At 46.4% G+C, this 23,743-nt stretch overlaps 1 protein-coding gene across 3 annotated transcripts in view; it reads left to right on the top strand.

Annotated features, from left to right (window-relative positions):
• The first annotated feature begins 11,010 nt into the window (after positions 1 to 11,010).
• The window catches only part of PHRF1 (PHD and ring finger domains 1), a 29,020-nt gene continuing 16,287 nt past the window's right edge, over positions 11,011 to 23,743 (top strand). For all 3 annotated transcript variants that reach the window (XM_071809040.1, XM_065838323.2, XM_071809039.1), the window contains exons 1-7: positions 11,011 to 11,128; positions 17,299 to 17,413; positions 17,740 to 17,844; positions 19,354 to 19,571; positions 20,297 to 20,380; positions 21,314 to 21,444; positions 23,611 to 23,708. In XM_071809040.1, the coding sequence (XP_071665141.1) occupies positions 17,323 to 17,413; positions 17,740 to 17,844; positions 19,354 to 19,571; positions 20,297 to 20,380; positions 21,314 to 21,444; positions 23,611 to 23,708 (727 nt within the window). In that variant the 5' untranslated portion in view covers positions 11,011 to 11,128; positions 17,299 to 17,322. The remainder of the gene's footprint in view (positions 11,129 to 17,298; positions 17,414 to 17,739; positions 17,845 to 19,353; positions 19,572 to 20,296; positions 20,381 to 21,313; positions 21,445 to 23,610; positions 23,709 to 23,743) is intronic.

Here is a 23,743-nt window from a genome sequence, read left to right as displayed (position 1 = left end):
TATATATTTATTTTTTACTCCTTTATATCATGAATGAATGTGGATGACCAGACAGAGTATTTTTACAGACTGTAAAATAAAATCAGAGACCAATGACACAAAGTGACCCTCTTCCCCTGTGGATGGATGCAACCCCCTCATTCTACCTTTTTTTTTAAAGTACTTTCTGTATTCAACAGAAAACAGCAGTGCTCTCAATCCATGTAGCCTCCTCAAAAAACCCATCATGCATTTGGAGAAGTCCTTGTTCCTTTGACTAGGAGAGCAAAGCTGCCATGGACACCTGCCTGGAGTCTCACCCGGATGGAGCAAGTTAACAGGTTTAACAGCATTTTGCTGCAGCAAATGGAGCCATGGCAAACAGCCTCTTCACTGGCCATGGAGGAGGCACAAGAGTAGCTTTAAGACAAATTTCTACCCTCAGCTTCTTTTTTATTAGTATAAGAAACCTGTAGTAAAACCCCCTTTTCCATGGTGCCACAAACCAGGTTTCAAGGGAGTAGGCAGCACATGGCAGGGGCTTGTTTTGCTTAAATCCACTTAACTTTTCAACCTGTTTTTAAAATTAAAAAAAATCACAGAACGAGCCCTTCCCTGGTGACAGCACCGGTGGGAAGCAGGACCAAAATGTTCTTGGTGATATTTCACTGGTTTTTTGTTTTTTTACTTGATGGCCAGTAGTTACTCTCAGTTTTTATTCATCTGTCCCAGTGTTTTAACTGCAAAACCAAATAGGTTTGGGGAGGGGATGGGTTTGTCCAGGAGGTCCCCAAGTTTGTTTTCAATGCATCATATGCCAAAAAAGAAAAAAAAAGTGACTTGGGCACAGTGTTTGCCATAAAGCCCTGCTTTCCACATACAAATGTAATTCTGTGTGCTGCGGTCTGAATTTTCAATAAATCTTTGGGGAAGAAACTGAGCAAAGTGAGTATGAGCGTGCTGTTGTGACCTAGGGCGAGCCGCCCCACCAGCTCCTAGTCCAGTACCCAACGGGCACATCCAACCAGCTTTCATACCCCGTGGCCACCTTTTTAATTTCCAAGCCATCTCTTTCCATTTGCTGAATTAAAGCTATAAGTATTTTATGACCAAAAGCATCTTACGCACATGCTGTTCTTTTTTTTTTTCTTTTCTTTTTTTAAATCGCAAAGTGCTCTACAGCCAGCAGATGAAGTGTGTCTCCGATGAGAGGGTGGACATCTCTGGGATAAAACATGGCAGCATTTTAATAATGCACAGCAGCAGCTCAGAGTATTTTAGGACAGGAGGCGAAGAGGATGGTGCTTAGCTGCAGATAGGAGCAGGTAAGGAGGAACTTTCCATTTGCCTTCAGGCCCCTCTATCTGCACCTGTATAACTACAAACCAGATAGTTGGCTCTTGCTCTCCATCAGCATCTTCCATGAAGCTCTGCTGGGCTCTGGTCCTCAGGGATGTGCTCCTCTCAAAGCCAGTGTTCAAGGTGCCACCACAGTTGAGCAGGTTGTTCAAATTATATTGAAGGGTGAAAGTTTGCTTTGTTGGAAGAGCGCTGGTGGAGCTACATCTCTGGTTTCAACTGGAGAGCTGCTGCAGCGGGGAGATGCAATTTCAGAGTTGTCTTTTTTTAACTGAGGGGAGGTGGGGGGTGGTCCCTGCCACCCCTTCCCCCTTAAATCACATATCTTGGGGAAAATTAGTTAAAAATACGTTTGCTCCATACAGCTGTATCAAATTTCTCTCCTGCTTGCTTCCTTTTTGGGTTTCTTGTGCTCATTTTTTGGACTCTCTTGCTTTTAAAATGAGACTCCACCTTGCTAAGAAGAGAAGCAGAGGTTGATGGAGGTTGTAAAGAGCATTTCAGTGCTGCTTGGTAGAAAAACACCTAAAAAGTGGGTTCAGAAAACCTGCTTGCCTTGGACAGGGCCAGATTTTGGGATGTTACATGAAGTCCTCAGCATGTCCTGAAAACTGACCCCTGCAGGTTAAAAACTGGATCTTTCATTTTTGGGGATACATTTGTAGCTTTGCTTTCTGCAAAATAAATGGGAATAAAGTGGAAAGGGTCATCACTTGCAGCACTTCCCCCAGGGAAAAATGGGGCAGAAAATTAATTTGAATCTCTGATTTTGGCATGGGGTTTTTGCCTTGCACTTAAATATTACTTGATTATTGTTTTTGCAGATTATTTCTGTTTAGCCATTATCTGATGGGCTAAACCAGCACCAATCTTTCTTGGGGGTGAGGAGAGTGTGGAAATAAGGTTTTTAAAAATGTATACCACAGCAGATTAGATCCTGTAGCTGGTGTCACCTGACTGGGATGCAGGATTTGGAACTGTTGCGTGGGATGGGGGACAGTGTAACTCAGCCCTGTCCCCCACTGTGGTCTGAGCATCAGGTGTGGAGTTAGGGAGAGCACCGTAGCCAGGGGCTAACTTGTTTCAGTGGCACTTTGCAGATTTTTTTTTTTTTTTTTTTTAATGTCCTGTAAACCATCAACCAGCTGCTGTAAAGGCAGTGGTGTTTCCTAAGGTAAAAAATCAGTTTGATGAATACCTCTCATCCTGCTGTGGTGGATGCCATGGTCTATGGAGAGGCATTAACCAAACTCATTTATTACCTTAGGAAATTCCCCACCTGTGGGTGACCTATATTCCTCCCAGCACAGGGGACATGCAATGGTACGGCAAGCATGCAGGTCCCTGCATGTTATTTAACTGAGCAAGGCTCGATATCCGCTCTGGCTCCCCTGCCTTTCCACTTTTATCCACTCTAAAGGCTGTGTCAATAATACATTTCTGCCATTGAATATTTTATTGATGGTTTGACTTTTTTGCTGCTCGCAATTCCCATTTCAAGGCTGCATGATTGTTCCTAATTAAAATTTTATGCCCTGGGAGAAGCCTTCTTGCTACAGTGGAGATGATGCTGTCCTTTTCTAGGCCACTACAGAGCAATAGGAAGGAATTACTCATTGTTATGAGATTAAAACTAAGCAAATAAATGATTGGTTTTTTTCCCTTAAAAACAAACCAAAACCCCAGTGCATGGCACATATTGGAGAGGGAACAACTGCCTCACAGCCAAAGCAGGGATCCAAGTGTACTGGGTGGCTCAGGGATGCTGTGCCTGGGTGAGCAGAGAGTTGTGTTCCTGTGTCCCTTGGGCACTGTGGATGCAGCTTCTTTCCCTGCAGTGAGTGGGAATGGGCTTCAGGGCTTCTCCCTCCTTGGACGCTTCTCACTGCCAGCTCCAGTGCCACCCAAAAATCACAAAGCAGAGGATACACCTGAACTGTTTTTCACTCGTGAATAGTCCCAGCATCCAGAAATCTGCAAGCTACCTGCAGGCTCTGTCAGCACAAGACACTATTCAGGGGAGTAATCCAGCCACTTCCAGCCTCCCAGGGGCTCTTCTTCTCTCTTTACTACCCTTGTTTTTTTAATATTTCATAAGAAAAATAGCTCCCAGCTTCTCTACCCTGGACTGCATCAGCTCGTTAGGCCAAGCATCCTTTGCAGATGGTGGTCAGGGCACCACTGCTTCCCCAGGATAGTATGGGTTCTCAAGGGCAACACATCTGCATATACTTGAAACATCCCCAGTTTGCAGTCATGGATTTGTACAAGTTCTTCAGTATTTGGGTTTGGTTTTCCCTCCCCTAAACTTCACCTAGAGTGCTAGAAGCATTTGTGCTGTCTACCAGCCCCTGGATTTGGCAAACAGCTTCAGCACCAGTTACATAAGGAAACGTGTGAATGACTGGAGGAGAAAATGCCTGTTGGTTTTGCTCTCCAAGTGCTGTACAGATGCTCTGCTGCTTGCTCCTGGGCGCACAGCTCCTGCAAGGGTAGTTCACTGCAGATGGAGAACCTAAACTCTTTGAACTGGCATGCATGTCTGTGTGGGAGCATTGTCTGCTTTCCCTATGATGATTTCCCTTTCTCTGTCTCAGGGTAAAGCCTGAGCACATTCTACCTTACCCTGGGAAAAAAAAAAAAAAAAATCATAAAGCACTAGAGGAGGCCGGGAAATTTTCTTGTTTATGGATGAGCAAGTTTCTCTCCCAACGGAACCTCCTGCCAGCAGAATTTTTTTTTAGGATGTATTATGTAAGTCCCCACTTGCATTTAACTAACTGACTTCCTCTTAAACAATTTATGTACTCCTATTTCTCACAGGCCAGCCTGCTCCTTCTGCAAGGTTCACCACAGAGGACCTGCCACTGGCACACATTATAGACAGAACACGATAGGCACTTCCAAGTATGATGCTTGAAGCATTAGGCCTGTTTGCTTCCCTCTGCGAAGCACTGAAACAAGAGAACAAAATCTTTGAGGAGCACAGAAAGTCCTTTCAGCTTAACAGGCTTGACATTCAGCATCTTCCCCTCCGGTAAGGCCCACCCCTGCCTCTCCCCAAAAATGTTACGGCACCAGTTCTGAACAAGAGCTTTTAGCACTCTAGCTACTCTTGTTACCCAGTTAACTATCACCTTACAAATCTGTTTATTAGCTACTGAAGAACATGAAATTAAGGGCCATATTAGCCCTGGTGCATTTTCTCGTAACTTGGGAGCACTCCATGGCTCTTGGGCTAGGGCAGGCGTGAAGGCACTGATGCTGGAGGTTCTGCTTGAGGGATAAGCAGGTCTTGCCCCTCTGCTCTCTTTTGCAAGCCACCTTCACTGGCTACAGAGCAAGAGATGGGAGGAATGGGGCATGTAACGTATGTCAGATACATCACTGAGAAGGCACAGTCTTCCTCTTCAGCAGGTCTGATGCCCTGGATTACAGCAATAAGCACCCAAACACTGGTTTTGCACTATTTATTGAAGACTTCAGGTGACAGCACAGGAGGTTAGTTTTGAATCATGCCACAAGAATGTTAAAAACAGGAATTGAGCCGTATGTTCCCCGCCCTCTCCCCCCACTTACTGGAGACACACACAAAAAAAAGGCAAAACCAAACAAACTTCACTTCAACCCCTTGCCTTTGCTTACTGAACAGGATGATTCCTTAGGCAGTGGGAAGCTGAAAGTGTTCATGCCACAGTGCTGCTCACCAGAACTGGGACAAGTTTTGCCAGGTGACCCATAGAGCTGCTTCTGCCAGTGGCATCTCCAGGAGTTAGTCATTAGGCAGCACAGTCCCAAGCACAGGGCAATTTCTTCAAAGAGAAACATGTTTGTTACCTGTGCAGTCACCTATGAAACAGGGTGGTAAGGGGACTGCAGAGCTTCAGTTTTAGCTTGCAGACACACTCATACACAGGTGTGTTCTGCACCAGGTTCCCTGCTCTCCACATGGGTACATCATGCTCCTGCCTGCTCCAGACCAGCAACAGAAGATACTGTTGGTGTAGCTAGGGAGGGGAAAGCTTTCTGGGGCTGAGAAAGCTGTGAACTTGTTCCTCCCCCCATCGAAAAAATACCCATTTGGCTTCTGAACAAGTGTGATAGAAGCCTCAGTAAATTCAGGCATTCTTCCTCTCTTTCCAGCATGTTTGAGCACCCTGGACTCAAGCAGTCTGTGCGAGGCAGAGAGGGCGCTGATTTTTCTTGTGGGAGAGCTCCTCTGGGACACAGAGGGAGAAATGACAAAAGACCACAGGCAGGAAAGATGGGGACAGGCAAAATTTCTCTGTGCAGAGGACTTTTCTCTGCCTTACATGTAATTAACTACAAAGCACTGCCGATTCCTTCAGATCAAGCCTTTACAACGATCCAGGGCTATATGTGAGCAGCACAAGCAAGAGGGAGACTACCTAAGCCCTTTCAGGGAACCTCGGCAAGCTGCAGCAAATCCTATCTCATTATTATGAGCTTAAACTGCTGATAAAGTTGTGCTACGCTTCAAAACCAGACACTTTTCAACTACCCAACTTCTTCACCAGCCCAAAAATCACAAGAAAAAAAACTTTGTAAGAAAAGCAATCTGCTTCGTCACTTCCTCCGTTGCTAGTGAGAGCCACCCTGGGCAGCTGGAGGAATCCCTGCCCAGCTTGCCTTCCTGTTCCTCAGTACCATGAAAGTCAGAGTCCCCAATGACATCACAGCACGATCGCATAAGGCAGCTCTGCCAGCACCCAGCCAGGACTGAGGGTCCAATAGAGCCCTGGCACAAGAAGTGGAAAGCAGCAAGCAAAGATGAGGGATGGGAAACAAAACAGCAATAAAAAGGAAAGTGAGGCTCATTTTTGCTTTTCATTTAACAGACTAGGGAGTCTCTCTTTAAAGGTGACTCATCCAGGGCAATACCAAGCATGGTTTCTTCTATTAACACACCCTTGGCAATAGCAGTTCAGTTAGTCACTGACTGGGTATCAAGACATCAGCAGCCAGCATGAAGCGTCTCTTTAACTTGCTACAGAGTCCACTAGCACTTATGCACTTTGGAGAAGAGCAGACAAGGAGAGAGGGGGACAAGCCATCCCTCCTATGCAACTTTACCACCAACTCTTCATGCCCGCGAGCCACCACAGCCCACTCGCTCACCTCCGTTCCTGCCAGACACACCGAGACCCACCACAAGAAGCGTTCCATCTTTTCACACTCCACCGTGCAGCACGGTGCTACCGACTGCACGTCGGGGGTCCGTCAGGCCAAGGATGGAAAGCCGCTGGAGGCAGGACAGTGGCGTTGGATGAGGGGCAAGTCCTTTGCATGCCGGAGCCCCTCAACCTGGGCAGCGGGGCACCGTGGCGTCGAGGCATGGCTCCACGGAGGCGAGACGGCCGCACAGCGATGTCCGAGGAGCAGGTTAGCCGCTGTCACACGCACAGTGGAGTCGCCGAGAGCACAATGTGCGTTAGCCAGTGGCTCACCTGCTCCTGGAGGGTGACGAGGGGCGGCGGGGCCCACCTGCAGCACAGGAGACACCGGGCAGCGCGAGTGATGGGGCGGGGGGGTCGCGCCGTGCCCGGGCTCCGAGGCGCGCCTCGGCACGGAGGACTGCAATTCCACGCACCCACCCGCGAGATATGCTCCCTCGTACCGCCCCGGGGCCGGCGGCACCCCCTCCGTTGCCGGGGCGGGGGGGGGTGTCTCTCCCCGTCACGGCCGCCGCTTACCTGCGCTCCCACTGCTTCGCGCTCCCCCCGCCGCCGCCGCTGCCAACTTCTCGCTCTGCCCCGGCCCGGCCCACGCCGCGCGCCGCGATCCCCCCCCGCCCCGCCCACTCAGTCGGGTCCGCCAATGGCGACCCCGCCCGCCCGCCCGTCAGCCCCGCCCCCGCACCACAGTGGCCAATGGCGGCTCCATCACCGCCCGCCGGCCGCGGCGGTGGGGCGGGGCAGGGCGGGCCATGCAGTCCCCCCCCGCCCCCTCGGCAGTGACAGCGGCGGGCGCGGCGCGTTCACTTCTGCACGTCGCTGCTGCGGGGAGGAACCATTTGTACCTGTTGAAACGCCGCCCGCCTCCCATTCACCCCGCCCTGCCGAACCCCTCCCCGCCCTCGCCGCTACGCCTGACGCCAGTGGCCGCTAGCGATACCCCCATATGCCGCCGTAGCCGGCAGAGAATCCCTTTCCCCCTGGAGCTCCGTTGCCCACTCTCTTCTCTCCCCCATTCCCTTTCGTCCCCTTCTCGCCCCCACCGCAGCCCGGCCCATGGTACGGCCCGCCAGGGCCGTGCCATCAGGGCAGTGTCGGGGCGCACGTAGGCGGTGCGCGGGGAGGGGGGGTGGTTGCCCGCACGCGGGGCCACTACCGTGGTTGGGAGGGGCGGGGAGTCGCTGGCCGGCCTCCGGTCTCAGCTGCTGGCTTGCACTTTGTGGTATTAAATTTTACGTTGTTATATTGGGTTTTTTAGTTTTTTTTTTTCCCCGTTGTTCCCCACCGGGTTGTGTGTGTGGAGGGGTGGAGGCAGTTCCTCACACCAAAGAGCGCTACAGGGGTACCGCAGCCTCGAAGGTTCCACTATGCTGGGATGGCCTCAAGTGGCAAGAGCCCAGACACGCCGGGAGTCTTCTTCCAGCTGCTTCCCCGAAAAAAGGATAGGCAGCTGAAGGCCCCCTGTGTGTTCTCAGTTAACAGTACAGATCTTCATATTGGGAGAGCTTGCTCTTGCCCATCAACCTGCAAGCCGGCAGCCAAGCAAGGTCAAAATGCTGAAAATTTTAGGGCACCTGGAGGATCTGCTAAGCACTAAAGGTAATGCTTTATGGAAGGGCATAGCACTGTCCAGCAGAAGTGAAGAGCCTTGTTTGGAGACACAGAGTCGGACATGGAGCTGGCAGGCTGGCTCCCATCTGAGGAAGTGGGCACGTTTGGTGGGACCCCTGCTTCATCCATACTACTGATGTTCAGGAAAAAAACACTTTGGGTGGAAATGTGGCCACTGACCAAACAGTGGCCAGACACCACATCTCTGCTGAACTGATATTGCACACTGTCTAGCAAAAGACATGAGCTCTGATCATCTCTTCTGAAAACTTCCTGAGCACCAGCTGTTGTGGCTCTAACAGGTATTTTGCAATCTGGTGCTCCTCCTGCAAGGTGTGGTACAAGATTTGGAAGCAAAACCCACCATGGGTTCCCTGATGGCTGGTGGCAATTTCCCACCAAAAGGATTTTCCTACGTGTTCTGCTGATAGCTGGTGGCAATTCCTCACCGAAAGGATTTCCCTGCGTGTTCTGCTGGAGTGTTTACCAGTCACCCATGTCTCTGCTCTCCCATTGCTGCAGCAGGGGAGGGAGGGCAGGGGTCACCCCTCTTCTGCGTGACAGCCCGCACAATGACAGCCTCTGTTGTTGTTTTGCGTGCATGCCATGTGGGTTTTTTTTTTTTTGTTTTCACTCAGCAGCTGTAGGGAAAAAAATCACGTATTTTATGTCCCCAGCACAGGGCTTGCACGCACATTGGAGCGATATCTGCCATGGAGCACGCCGGAGTGAGCCAACACAAAAAGCAAGACACGGCCATGGAAAATACTCGCTTTGTCTAAAAATAGGTGGTTTGTGTGGAGTAACGTGGCTGGGTACTGCCCCAACACCTTCCTGCCCACACTGCTGCTTCTGCTGGGCTGCTCCACGGGGCATGATTGTCGTCGGATGCTTTGCTCTGCCAAATCCCTCATCTCTTCTTCCAGGTGGTGCCTTACGTTTCAGGTTTTATATTAAAAATATAAATAAATAAAATCATTCTTCTCTGACTGTAAGCGCACAGGGAAAGAGTGTGTTTTGATGCACTGCTTGTACAGCTGGCTGCCTGCATAGTCAGGCTGCGCATGTTGGTTGGACCTCCCTGGGTGATGTATTAAACCATCCGGCACAGAACGGGGCTGGAGAGGTGCCAGCTGAGCGGTACAACGGGTGGGCAGGCGGAGAGCAAAGCGCTCTCCCGCAGCCCAAGTGAAGGGTGCAATGGGTGCTTGTTCTGGAGGTACCATCGTGCATGTTTTTAAACAAACAGTGAGAACCCCCAGGCTCAGACGATGGCCTGGCATCACCCTGGCGAGGTGCCAGGACAGGGAGCTTTCCAGCAATGCCGGTGCGTGCTCTTGGCCCTCAGCCCCTGCTCCAGCTCTGAACGAGCTCCTGGCTCAGCCCTTAATCTCCGGGATGAAACTTCCTGCTGACACGACCGGGGCTGCTCCGGGCAGAGCCTCCGCTCATCCCGGCTCTGCAGCTCTTCTCTTTGTTCCCAACATCCTTTCAGTCCCCGCGGCGGTGCAGCGCTGCCAGAGCCCCGATGTGCGCGGTGACAGAAAACCGCGTCTGCAGACGGGAGAGTGCCGCGGGCTGCCCCTCCGCCCCGCCTGCCCTCCCTCCGCCGCCGGCCCTCCTGGCACGCCCTAGCGCAGCGCCGGTGCCGTCGTGCGGGAGGCCCCGTGCTACCCACAGGGCCCGGCAAATGCCGTATCAACTAATGTGCAACTAGAAAGTCGTCTCTTAACAGCGCAGATCTTGTCTTTTCAAACACGAGGCACTTTGTGTTTCCTGGCTGCGGCTTCACCAGGATTCTCACCCCAGCCGTCCCGCTTCACCCCTCTCCCACCGCCCCGAGCGGACAGCCAGCAGCATGGCTGGCACAGCTTTTGGTCCGCTGTTTTCAGGAAAAGGACCTTGTTTCCCCCCCCCCGACTCCCTCTGATTTCTGACAATAACCTGAGTGCCTGCGAGGACACAGGCGTTGCGTCACGTCCGCCTGTTCTCCCCTTGCCGGCGGACAGCCGAGCCTGGACAGAGAAGCACAGCCGAGGAAACGCTTCCAGGGGAAAAAATACCCCTTCCTCCGCTACGTGCGTGCGGTCATGAGAAACGGGAACACTGGGTTGGGATCAGCTACACGTAGTTACAGGGGAAAAAAATTACCCGCGATCTGTGCCGCTTTAAAGAGATATTTAGAAGTGATCCCTGTCCTCACAGACCGCACGGTTTCCCTCCCGGAGAGCAGCGTGCGCCCGGCTGCGCCCGCCCTGCCGCGCTGCCGCCAAGAGCTGGGAAAGCACCGTCCACCGACCTTCCCTGCGGCTTTCCCTGGTACGACGGCAGCCCAGCCTTCAGCCTGAAGTGCCACGGTGGGGCACCGCCACCGCCCGCGCGGGCTGCCGAGCTGAGCTCCGTGAGCAGTGACCCATCTCCGGACACGCGGGGCGCAGGTAGCCACGCGGGCCCAGCCCCTCGCTCTCCTCGCGGCCTCGACACCCGCCCGGCTCGGTGGCCTTTGCGCCCCCTCCCCCCACCCCAAAGCCCAGGTCCACCGGCCGAAGGGACAGCGAGCCCCCTTGGGATGTCCAGGCCCCTCTCAGGCCTGCTTCTGAGGGGCAACGAGGAGGCGCCGATGGGAGACGGCCACACCCATCCCCGCAGCCGTGCTGCGCGGCTCTGCCCGCTAGGTCTGAGCTCCCTCCCCTCAGGGCGGTGTGGCCCCGCCCTTTCGCTGTCCGCAGTGGTACAACCCGGTGCACCCCTCCTCCAATGGTTCACTCCTTCGGCTGCTCTCCCCCCTCCCGCGAATGGTTTATCCTGTTGCCTCTCTCCTTCCCGAGCCTCCCTGCCGACGCCCGCGTCGTGGTTCAGTCCTGCTGCCACCGGCGCTTTCGTGACCCGGAAGTGTGCCGGCAGCACTGCCGGGGTAAGGGGGTTTCTGTTCAAGCAACCCGCTACGGGGCCCGGTTATGTGAGCGCTGTGCCCTTCTTCTCACGTGAGTGCCCAGGGACGGGGCGGCTACCGAGGCCTGCTTGCGGAGGGGGGCGGCGGCGGGCTGGGCTGGGCTGGGCCGGGCCGGGCCGGGCCGGGCGGCGGCAGCAGCGGGCCGAGGGCCCGAGTTGCGCGGAGCGGCTGTTCCCCGCCGCGGCGGAGTGCTAGCTCCGCAGGGAAATTGCCCCGCCGCACACGGGATTGTTTATACAGTTTTGTTGCTATAAGCGTCTTTATTCGTTTATTCTCCGGGTAATCGCTGGCGGCAGCTGCCTGGCGGCTGTCGGGATGTGCGGCGGAGCGGCGCCGCTGCTGGGGGGGGCTACCCCTGCCCGGGGAGTGTTCTGGGCCGTCCAGAGCCGCGTTTCCGGGGCAGCGGCCTCGCGGCGGTGCCGTTGCCGAGCGCGCGGAGGCGCCGTTGCCGAGCGCGCGGAAGCGCCGTTGCCAAGCGCGCGGAGGCGTCTCTGTGTGCGCCGTTAACGGCGCCGGCCTGGGGAGCGATCCGGCGCGGCGGCGCAGGCAGCTTCATGTGTTTCGGCGTCCACCCCCCCCTCCTCTTGTTTGCGGTGCACGGGTGAGCGCGTTAGAAGTTAAAAGCTATTTCGGCTTTCTTCAATGGGTCTTAGTGGCCAAGGGCTAACAAGTAGAAACGAGGTTTTTGTGCAAGCGTTTTTTAACACGCATTAGCCTATTGCAAAAGCATGATTGGGCTTGAAAACTTCCTTGAGGGCCTTGTGCCTTCCTGACGGGATTTTAAGCTGTGTAACAATGGGGTGGGTGTGCGTCTTCACAACAGAATAGAGTGTCCTGAATTGGAAGGGACCCACAAACACCATCGAGTCCCCTGCTGGTTGTTGCATGGATGCGTTGCTGATGCGTTGCAGAGGTGTTAGCTGTGTTATTTCCTTTAGGTCAGTAGATCTTGTTTCCTTTGTTATGCCCAGAAAAAAAAGGTCGTTTAAATAGGGGGGTTGGGGTGGGTTTGGTTTTGTGGCGTTTTTTTTTTTTTTTTTTGTGTTGTGGTGGTAGTTTTTGTTTGGTTTCGTTTCGGTTTGGTTGTGGCTTTGGGGTTTTTTGTTGTGTTTGTTGTTGGGTTTTTTGTTTGGTTGGTGGTTTTTTTTGTTTGTTTGGTTTGGCTTTTCCTTCCAACTGTGCCCATAAACAGCAGGGAAAACTGTACTTTAAAGATGGGAATAGTGTTAAAGACTGATGCTGAACAGGAACTCACTAGTGAGGGTGACTCTTTCTAAGAAAATAACCCTGTTAGAAAAGAGGAGGATGTGCAGCGTTAGAGAGTGTTTGATTCACAGCTGGAGATGGAGCCAGTGGTTTCAGGGAATTGCAGGCTGGGAGCTGCATACAGCTTGGCTACTGTTTTGAATACAGAGGTACAAAACACTCAGCTGCTCCTCTGGGTAAGATGCCACACTTCAAGAGTGCCTTTGCAAAACCCGTGTGTTGCTTTGTTTGCATTACAAACTCCCTGATGGGTGCAGTGTCAGCTTCTGGAATGGCTTTGGTGGACAGTTTTGGGCCTGGAATTTAGGGTGGCTAAATTTAGGGCAAGACCAAGATGGGGGAATGGTAAGTACTCCCTTACCTACCCTGGGATTAATTTTCTGTGCCTTGTTTGTTAAGTTCTTAGGCATTTCCATTATTTAAATAATTACATAGAGAGTTCTGATAGTGGTATGTAAGAATTAATATTTTTATAATTTAAACAGGGGGAAGTTGGATCTAAATTCAGATTTAGACGGTTTTTTTTTAAAGCTTCCTGTGCACACTAGGTTTGCATTGTGTGACTTTAGGCTGTAGGAGCCTCTTGTAAATTTGAACACTTTTCTGACTAGTTCCTCTTTTACCTTTAGAATGTGGTGGTGGCAGATACTAGTCGCACCATATTCAGATGCTCCAGGCCCCTAATAATCTTTGTAGCCCACTACTGGACTCCCTCTAGTAATTCCTTGTCCTTCTTAAACCAGAGAGCCCAGAACTGGATGCAGTACTCCAGATGCGCCCTCACCAGGGCAGAGTAGAACAGGAGGAACATTACCCTGAATGTTACCCAAGCAGATTAAAATAAATGCCTTGTCTAGTAGCTCTTCCATTTCTGAAAACTAGAAACTATGGTAAGAAGTTGGTGATGAAGGGAATTGGTGGTGGAAAGGTGTGTTTGACTCAAAGAGTCACTCCCTGGTTTAGGTAGCTCTGTCAGCTTCGTGTCAGAATGAGATGGAGCTTGAGTGTGTTTTGCAGACCATGTCTCCTCTTTTGGTTAGAAACCTGCACTTCCCTTCTAGCTGGAACATACTCAAAATACATTAAAATACTGATTCGTGGTAATGTGTAAAGATCTTGATTCAAAAAAGCTATGTGTTTACTGAAGTGCTTGTTTGATAAACACTTATTCTGGAGGAAATAATAATCTTTGTTCTTAAAGCCGACAGAAAACCCTATTGCTAATATGGCTTGAAGAAAGTATTTGTAATTGCTATTTGATTATACAATTAAAATTACTTAAGGCAGCTCGTTGTAAAAATGTAATCTGTTTTAATAGCAAAGCCCAGGCTTACAATTTATATTGCAGCAGCAGCTGTGCTGCAGTAGGCACACAGCGCTCAGTGCGAATCCAGCTTGGCCCTTGTGAGGTTGTGCCCTTGCACAGGGAACCTAGGGCTGGGGAAAATGTGCTTGAACGTGTAAAGCGATTGAACACCTGTCATGCACTCATTGCTTTTGGTATTTCAGTAAAATATTGTGAGGTTCTTTTAAATGAGAATTTGAGAACAGACAGACATTAAGGAGTACGGTGTCTGCCTTTGGCAGACCTAGTGTGCAACCTGTAATTCAAATACTGGATGTGCTGTGCGCAGACTACCAACGTGTAAATGATTCGCCTGCCCAGGGAACTGAAATGGGCTTTACTGTAAGTGGTGACACCTTTTGTTAGTGGTTTTGAGCCAAAAGACAAGGGATCTCCGGCCAGGTTGCCCTGCGTCTGCGTTTGGGAGCTGCCTGGTGGGGAAGCACCTTAATTCACAGTATCACAGTATGTTTGGGATTGGAAGGGACCTCAAAAGATCATCTAGTCCAATCCCCCTGCTGGAGCAGGAACGCCTAGGTGAGGTCGCACAGGAATGTGTCCAGGCGGGCTTTGAATGTCTCCAGGGAAGGAGACTCCACAACCTCCCTGGGCAGCCTGTTCCAGTGCTCTGTCACCCTCACTGAGAAGAAGTTCTTTCTCAAATTTAAGTGGAACCTCTTGTGTTCCAGCTTGATCCCATTGCCCCTTGTCCTATCATTGTTTGCCACTGAGAAGAGCCTGACTCCTTACTTTGAATAGAGTCCTTTAAGTGGGATGCAGAAGAGAGGATCAGCAGATGGGAGAGCGTCCGCTGCCAAAGGGAGTTCTGCACATTTTCCAAGTGAGCGAGCGGAGAGGGGTTGGGTACAATGGTGAGGGTAGGTCCTTGATACCTCTGGAACAGGGATAACCAGTTGCTTTTCAGCAATCTGGGCTTTTATGTTATGGAAGTGTGTAGTTAAGGTTTGTCTCAGAGGGATTACTACAGTCCTCTTCTAACCAAACTTCTTGGTTTACCTAATAGTAATAAAAATGCTTCCTATCTATTTTATATCTGCTGGTTCTAGCTCGGTAGGGCTTCGAAAAATTCTGATGTGGTAAGTGCTGGAACAAAAGCTGGGCTTTTGTATAGGTAGGTGGGTGAGCTTTCTGAAGTTTATAATAAATGTGTTTGTGTTTTGCCTTCCATAAGGAAAAAAACAAACAAAACAAACAAACACAAACAAAAAACCTTGGAAATGCTGTTTATTGTTCTTAAAAAATAGGAGAAAAAGCTCTCATTAGGTCAACTTTGGTTTCCTTTTTTTGTTCGTTTGTTTGTTTTTGGTTTGATTTGTTGTGTTTTTTAAGAGGAGCTGCCCAGTTTGGAAAAGGTTTTTCCTAAAGTAAGATTTATGATGTGCTTCAAATCTCAAATTCACTTCATTTTGTTTTGTTTCTCCTTGACTCTTCCCAACTGTCCACAAAAGAGGCTTTTTTTTTTTTACTGACAGGATTTGAAGACTTGATTGTTTGCTGTAATACCAGATTTTCCTTAACTCCGAGTTCTGCCTCAGAGCAAAGTAGAAGCCTGCATTTGCAGCATAAATATGTCAGTTTAGATTGTCACATCACGAGTGGTGATTTGTTTGCCTCTGTGCTTAAAGGATATCCTTCTGTGGGGTAGCAGGGCGAAAATAACATGAGTAGTTGTTTTATTCCACAACAGTGAAGAAATGCATGCTGTTTGCACAACAGTGATTTAGTATAAGGTGTTCAGAACTGTGGTTTGTGGGAATCACTTTTAAAAAAAGGCACAGTCAGGAAAGGATCTTTTTATTGCTTTGCTTTAAGGAGAACTAGGGAGCAGGGGAATTAAGGTCATTTTAGCAGCAAAGTGGAGGCTCATTCCCAGTTTGCCCCCACAGCAGCTGTGGTTGGCCTCAGAATGCTGTCTCTGGCTGGATGTGGCAGTGACAGCCAGGCAGGAACCCGCTCTGTTCCCACAGCTTGCCAGTGGAGGAGTGATACAGGCAGAGGTTCTGCATAAAATCTAAATACGCTGTTTGAATTCCTGCTGTGTACATAATAGGCCTGCTGCTGCCCTGCATGGTGCAACCAATCTCTGCCCTCATGTATTCTGGCTCAAATGTCACCACAAGTTTTGCATGGTTAACTTAGCTTTTGGGAGGATATTATATAATTTAATTTGTTTGAATAATTCATACGCACACACATGCTGAAATTTGAAAAATAGCGTTCTTCCTATTTTTTTTTCAGTTACCTCATGGAGTGATTGGCTTTTGATGAGTTTCTGTGTTTTCAGCCATAAAAAAAAGTTTTTAAACACAGTACTGTTAACAGCCACAAATTTAGCTAAAGATTTAAACCTCTAGGCAAGATTCTTACTGAAGTTAGGAGAAATCTTTACCAAAAACTTGATTGTGTTGGGGCTGAATTGTTTTTTCTTAGCTCTTGCTTTTTTTTGTTTTGTTTTGTTTTTTTTTACCCTGAGCGTTTAATGAAGGCTCCATTTGCAGTCTAGTCTAGTTTAGCGAAACCTGCATTTTTAAGGGTCTTAAGTGCAGAGCTGTGCTATATGGCTCAAAACCAGACCATGCAAGTAAAGGTACACATCAAGAGCACTTGAATAAAACCTAGTTTGTTCCAAAAATTCTCTTAATATGCAAGCTATGTAATGTGGAGCAGGGAGAGTGGGATGAGAACTCCAGATTGAAACTTTTTTGGCATGCTTGTAGAATAATCCTTCTTCTTTTTTTTTTTTTTTTTTTTTTTAATTGAGATATGCCATCTAGCTTTAAGTGTCAATTAATTACATTTTCCCATGAGTTGCTCATAGAAGTTTGCAGGGATCTCTTTCTTAATGCTTTGTAGTGTTATATATTTTGATTGCCTTGAATTCGGCTCATGAGACAGATGTCAGTATCTGTCAGATTTATTTCCAGTCTGTGCTAATTCACAGTAATGAATGTGATTGCATAGTTAATATGCACCAAATCAAGTCATCTCCTTCCTGTAGAATAATGGTGGTGAGGTCTGACACTTCTCTATTTTGTGACAGAGCTGTGAAAAGGCCTTTTTTTCAAAAGACTTAAAATATGTAATGTTTCTTCTCTATCTTGCTCAACTTAAAAGAAAAAAAGTATTTTGATTTGAAACACATACTGTCATGCTGTTAGGCCTTGGTCAAAAGGTCTCGATTGCCTTTCATTTTTGCATTTTATTGCTAGTCCACAGGATGGTTTTGGTTTTCTATTCCTATTTTCAGTGGGGAGTTCTGGTTATATATTTTTGTGTCATCTAGGAGCCCAAGATAAAGCTGAATCTTTCACCTAAACCGAGTTTCACAAGCAGCTGGTTTCATCTAGCTCAACAGGGCTGTGAAACTTGAGGTAACGATAACTGCTTACCTGTAGGCAACTCTGACTTGAAACTGAAAAAACTAATTGGTGTGAGGATCCTTTGCTGTAGAGCAATGTCCCTTCTACCATTTGCATCTCCACAGATGCATTGGATGTTCTTTGCCAGGCTGATGCCTGCTCTGCTTGTGTAGGTGGTGCACTGCCTCACTGAAGTCTGCTTTCTTGCAGGGAGGAGAGTCCCAATGTCCTGCCATGGATGATGACAGCCAGGATGAACTGATCAACAAGAATGCTGCTTCAAGCAAGAGCAGAAGACCAAGTTTCGTGCTCCTCAGTGAAACAGGTAAATGCAGCCTCTCTGTGCACACTTCTAGTTCTAGGTTGGGAGAACCTATTGGTTTAACTTCTAAAGAGAAGTAAAGAGATATTTGTGACCATTTATTTATTTTTCTCTGACTTTTTTTCTTTTTTTGTTTGCTTTATAAATTCTGCATCTCAGACTGCTGGCATGCTTCCCTGGAATTTCTTAGAACAGGCAGCTTTGATACCACTGAGGAAATTTGGGCTTTCACTTCATATATAACATCCTGCGTAGGAATCCTGGTGTGTCCTTCACTGTTCTGCTTGTCTGTCTGCATCAAATAGATATTTTCCTCTTTTCTTTTTAAGAAAGCAGTAGTTCAGAAGATGATACCAGAAGTGAAGAGGAAGAAGATGGCACTGAGGAAGAGGGCGATGAGGACAACAGCGAAGAAAGTGAAGATGAAGACTTAGGTAGGTCTGCTAATGTGCATTAACAGGCTTTTTTTTTAATAGTTGGATGAAAGCTTTCCTCCAGATACTAACCGTGAAATGTAAACCCACAGATGCTGCTGTGTCAGGCCAGTGCCCAAATCCTACAGTAATAAACAAACAAGGACTATTTCCCAGTTTCTAGGTTTATAAATCATTTGTATGTTTGAAGACCATCTGCTAGTTATAGTCAGTAGGAGTGAACGTGCCCCACCAGGAGTGGAAGAAAAGTCAAAATCACAGCAATGGCTCATGCTGTTTTTTCACTTCAAAAAAGCATGTATGTTTGTTTGCTTTGGCATGGGGCTCTAAAATGAATGTTGTGATGGGGAGTTTTGGAAATAAATCACTATTGCTGTGAAACCTAGGGAGGAGGGAAGAAGACTTGATTGATTTTTCTTTGAAAAAGGAGTGTGGATGTTACTTGGATTTTTTCATTTTACTGAAACTGTGCTCTGTAGATGCATGTACTTCTGAAACTGCTACACTCAGATTATTATTTGGATAGAAAAAAAATATTTTTTTGTCACATCTCAAAGCTTGTTGGGAAGCCAAGAGCACAGTTTTCCAAGTTACTAGTTAGACTGATTAGAACACAGACCAAAAAGTTAATGCCAGGTGCCAAAAAGCTTTATTGATCCATCATTTAGAGTATTCTCTGCTGTGTCCAGACAGGAGAATCCAACAGAAAAGACAAGGACCCCATTTTCGTTATTAAAAAAAATAAAGCTACCCTCCACCCCTCCAAAAATCAAACAAACAAAAAACGAAATAAGTGGGAGGTTTTCATAGGTAACTTTTCACTGCTTCTTGAAAATGTCAACGTATTTCACAGGTTTTAGGGAAAGACTAACACACGTTTCTGTATTTTGTACCAAGAATAAAAACACCTTTCAGCAATGTGTGTTGAGTGTTTAAAATAATTTTACTCAAACCAAGCTTATTTATGCAATCTTCAGCTGGGCATCCAAATCCCTTGACTATCAAAATAATGATTTACTGTTTCTATCTCTAACCTGTTCTTCTGCAAGTGAGCATGTTCCTGCTGCTTGTTCTCTGAAGCATCTATTGAAAAAAAACCAAACAGAAACAAACCAACCAAACAAGCAAAAAACTGGATACATAATATCTCTTGTATAACTTTATTTTTTTTACTTCAGTGATAGCCTCACATATCCTACTTTCTTCTTGTTTTGATAATCTGTTTGTTTTTCTGCTGTCTGTCCTTTAAATCTCTTGCAAGATTAGCCACATTATCAGGCATTATTTTCAGTCAGAGTAGTTCATTGCTTTTGAGTGAAGGGATTTAGAAAAAAGAAAACGGCAAAAAATATTGCCTCAAATTGGGGAGGTTGTACTTTGCCCTTGTAGACCCATAAAATAAGTTTACTTGGAATTTTCTGTGAACGTGGTGCCCCATCCTGCCCACCCCCTCTGCCCTCACTGCTGAAGCCCTGCAGCACACAATAGCTGTTTGTCTCGCTTTTTAAGATTTTGAAGATGATGATGAGGAAGAAACTGAGGCCGCTGAGAAGAGATTGGCTGATTCTCTGAAATTAGAGCCACGTGTAAGCAGAGTGGGCATTTCCTCTGATGAGGATGGTGAAACCTGCCCCATTTGCCTCAATACGTTTACGGATCAGCCTGTTGGGACTCCTGAGAACTGTTCCCATTTCTTCTGCTTGGACTGCATTGTGGAGTGGTCTAAGGTGAGCTGTTTTGTCCCTGATGTCATGTGGCCTTCTGGTGTGCTTTGCTCTCTCCCCTCTGATCATGCTGTAATGAGAACTGTAATATTTATATTTGCTTGCTTAAGCTTTTTTACACAGACCTGGTTTACTGCTCTATTTGGCAGGACTCAGGTTTGTGAAGCGTGGATCTGTTTTTCTTATACCTGTTCTGATCTATTCTGTTCTCTGAAAGCTGTCATGTCATAAGCAAGTGGTTTTCTCTGTGTATATATTTCTCTGTATACCTGTGTTTATGTCTTGTTGAGTTCTGTGTTGTGACTGTTGAATGGAGGTCTCTTGTGACAGTGATCATTTAAACATGCCACAGTAACAGTAGTTAAATTGAAAAAAGTATCGCTCTTACTAAATATATTTGCCCAAAAGAAAGAAAATGCCATAAAACATGAGCACTATTTCAAGGCAATGTTTGGAAGAACTTTGTTGCTTTGGCAATTGAATAATAATTAAATAACTGATATAATCACGTTTCTAAAAATGCATGTTTTCTCTGATACAAGGGGTTGTTTGTAAGCCACATAAATCAGATTTAAGTACTTAAAGTATCAAGACCAATAGCTGCTAAAATGATTACTACATTAATTTAATGCTTATTACAGTAATAATTTAATATTTCCATTTAAAAAATGAAATCAAGAGAGGTTTTAATTAACTGAATGGTGTGGTTTGTTTTTTTTTCTTTCTAGAATGCAAATTCCTGTCCAGTGGATCGAATCTGTTTTAACTACATTATCATTCGGACATGTTTAGGTGGTCAAATCGTAGAAAAGGTAAGCTTTCTACTCTACCAAGCAACAAGGCCAATTAAAAAAAATTTAAAATACCCATTCAAAGGTTTATACTTCTAGCATTTTTGGCATCTTGATGGATTATTTCTTAACTATTTTGAGATGGCCTTTTAAGGAACTGTTACAATTTTTCTTCCTCTTTGATCATGTTTCCTGCAGTATTGTGTGTGGATTGAAGTGTGCCATTGTTTCTGATGGCAAAAAGGTGGATTTCATAACTGCCTCTTTTGCATAATGGATGTTTGACTCTAAGCTGTTCTGCCTTTAAAATCCTGTCCACATGGGGGAACTTGCCACGTATACTGCACGTGCTGTTATAATAAGAATAGGAATAATCAACGTTATGTGTTATCTCTTCCTTATGTCTTGTACTCATCTACGCTGTGTAGCAGTTGGGTTTGTGAGGGGAGAGAGGCGCAAGGCAATAGTAGAGCTCTTGAAGGCACAGGTTGAGTGTGCCAGTAGTCTCTCACAAAAGAATATTGAAGAGCTGTCATTGCTTTTTATTAATATCAGAAACATGTTGGTTTTCAGGGGACATCATGGAGTTTGATGCTCTGTTTTCATAAACCGATGGTTTATTTTTAAGTGTTTGCATTTTAAAAGAAGTGCAAATTATCATTTAAATCATATGTTTAGGTGGGAATAGCGCTAATTTTGCTCTCTTTTGTTTTCGGGGTTTTCTTTTTTGTCTGACTACTTTAGATCTTATTTTTGGTTTAATTTTGGTTTCACTTTTTCTTAAAATGTAGTTCTCTGTAGGTGGTGTCTGAGAGCAGGCAAGTTCAGTAGATATTGTCAAGCATTTGGTCCTTGATGTTCTGAAAGAACTAAATGAAGGCTCTGGTATTTGATGTGACAATGGATTTTAGAAAGTGCCATGTTCTGTATGAAATGTGAATCCCTCTTATTTAGATTCCTGCTGAGAACGCGAATACTCAGAGTTATTACGACGATGATGAGGAGGACGATCCAACCTTCTGTGAGGTGTGTGGCAGAAGTGACCGTGAGGATCGCCTGCTGCTGTGTGATGGCTGTGATGCAGGGTAAGAAAGGTTGAAACGAATGTAGCACCTGAATGATTGCAGATGGCACTGTGGGGCTGGCCAGTGTTTGGTCCACAGGCACTATCTGGTCTGTAGGCTGCCCCTCAGAGCTCTTTTCAGGTTCATCATGTGGCCAGATTTGTATCCATGTCCTTATAGTGCAGACATCCCCGTGATGTGATAGAACCTTTTCTGGTCACGTAGCAGCATCACCGAACAGGTGATGAAGTTGTTTGTGCTCATCCATGCAACATCTGAGTGCAAGAAGGCTGAAAAGTATATACCCTTTATGTCTCCTTGAGAGGGTGCATGACTTGTCCCAAATGACTGAGCATTAGTACTGTGTGGGAGGAGTGCTTGTTTTGAGGTCTTTTCTTTATAGACAGAACTATTAAGTTATTTCCTTACTCTTGCTCATTTCTGTCTCTAACATATTTTTTCCCCCTCTTAGATTAATAAAACAAGTGTTCAAGTATCTTGATGCCTCTACTTAAACACAACTTTGGGCCTACATTCTTCTGCTAGAATTTAAAGCTCTTTTACTGTTTAATCAGTCTTGCAGCGTTGTCAATTTGATGATGTCAAAAGTTACCCAGGATACTTGCCTGCAATAAATATGTAAAATGATCTTTCAAAAATTACTTCTAGCAAGCTAACTAGATATCTGCTAAGTCTAGTTTTGCCTTGGTTCAGTAGTGTCCCTATACACTGATTTACCTCCTGGAGAAGAGACAAAATCAGGGACACTAAATATTGTTAAGTATGTCATCAGAAAACTAAGTTTAAAATACTTAACCAAAACCAGTGTTTCATAGGTCTTATCTGAAGTCATGTCTTTCAATTTTCCTGAACTTTCATAAGCCTTATCTGAACTCAAGGTATTGCTTCAGATTTTCCTTTGTGGTCTCTCAGTAGTTCCTCTGATATTTTTTTTCCCCCAAGTCTGATACAGTATTTTGATTTTTATTATATTTTTTTCTAAAATAAGTTCTTTATAAATGTGTGACTTCTAGAGTTAGCACTTCCAGAAGAAAGAACTTATAGTCTTTACTGTCTCTCTGTGGCTGACATTAACTCTAGAAAAATGTAGAATAGGTTGCTTCAAATCCTAGTTTTATTCCTCTACATTTTCTGTGTCACCTGACATTAGGAGTGAAAATTTTATCAGTTATTTTTGCCAACAATTCTTAAGTCAGTGGAGTCATCCTGTATTTCCATTTCTTTTAGCTAGACACAATGTTTAAAATGTGGTACAATGCTATTATTTTAGTAATTTAAGTTATGGTTTAAGTAATCAAATCTTTTTTTCATTTAAACCATTTTCAGGTAAGACTTCTTGGAATGTGACAATATAACTGTCTGAACTGTGTAACAATAGCACTAAGTTTGGTATGAATACAAAAGTGCGTGTGTCTAGACACTTGAACAAACAGTAGAAAAACTGTTAATTGCATTAATGGCATGGCACATTAATGTGTAACTTCATTCAGGTTATCAAATAGCAAGATGAGAGTAACACTGATATACAGATAGGTGTCAAGAAGATGAAGAACGGGGATACATCCATGATAAAAATTCCTTCATCTCATAGCTCTAATTTCTCTTATTGTTTGTGAGGACTGAGACAAAATAATGAGGCAGAAGGTCCCCAAAAGTGTCCATTCATTCTTTAAAGGTACAAGAAAGAAGTCTGAAATCAGTCCTTCACTGCCAGTCACAGAGCCCAAGAGATGTACTGAGGACTTGATGGCCAGTGTCTCTTGCGCTCTGCATTGCACACAAATAATCCTGGCCAGACTGCTTGGGCACACAGAGTCTTTGTGCTTCTGTGTGGTTGGGTGCAAGAGTGCAATTAAATGAACTTGGGGATCTCCTGCCTGCTTTGCCCTCTGGCTTTACCCAGAGCACTCTGCCTGTTACTTGCATAATTATAAGGAGTCTTAAATTGCACAGGAGTGTATGGTGACTTAGAATTGAAGACCCTTATATAGCTATCAGGTGGCATTGTTTTTCTGGAGATTAGTAGAAGCTGGTGCATAGATCATAGTTTCAAGCTTAAGAAAACATGTGCCTTAACCTAGCGTGTGGATAGAGGTAAAAGACTCTCTTCCCTTTGTAAGGAGCACGTAGTTTGATATATTTTTTTTTTTTTCTTATTTTATCAAGGTATCACATGGAATGCCTTAATCCACCTTTGAGTGAAGTCCCTGTAGATGAATGGTTCTGTCCAGTCTGTGTCCCCATAGAAATCGGTGCAGCTGCAGGTAAGGGTTTTGTGGTATCCTGTCAAAGTAAATAT

This window comes from Patagioenas fasciata, chromosome 5, assembly GCF_037038585.1.
Source record: "Patagioenas fasciata isolate bPatFas1 chromosome 5, bPatFas1.hap1, whole genome shotgun sequence".
In the NCBI taxonomy this organism is placed as follows: domain Eukaryota; kingdom Metazoa; phylum Chordata; class Aves; order Columbiformes; family Columbidae; genus Patagioenas; species Patagioenas fasciata.
Note: the sequence above shows the minus strand (reverse complement) of the source record. Positions and strands in the feature narration are given on the sequence as shown.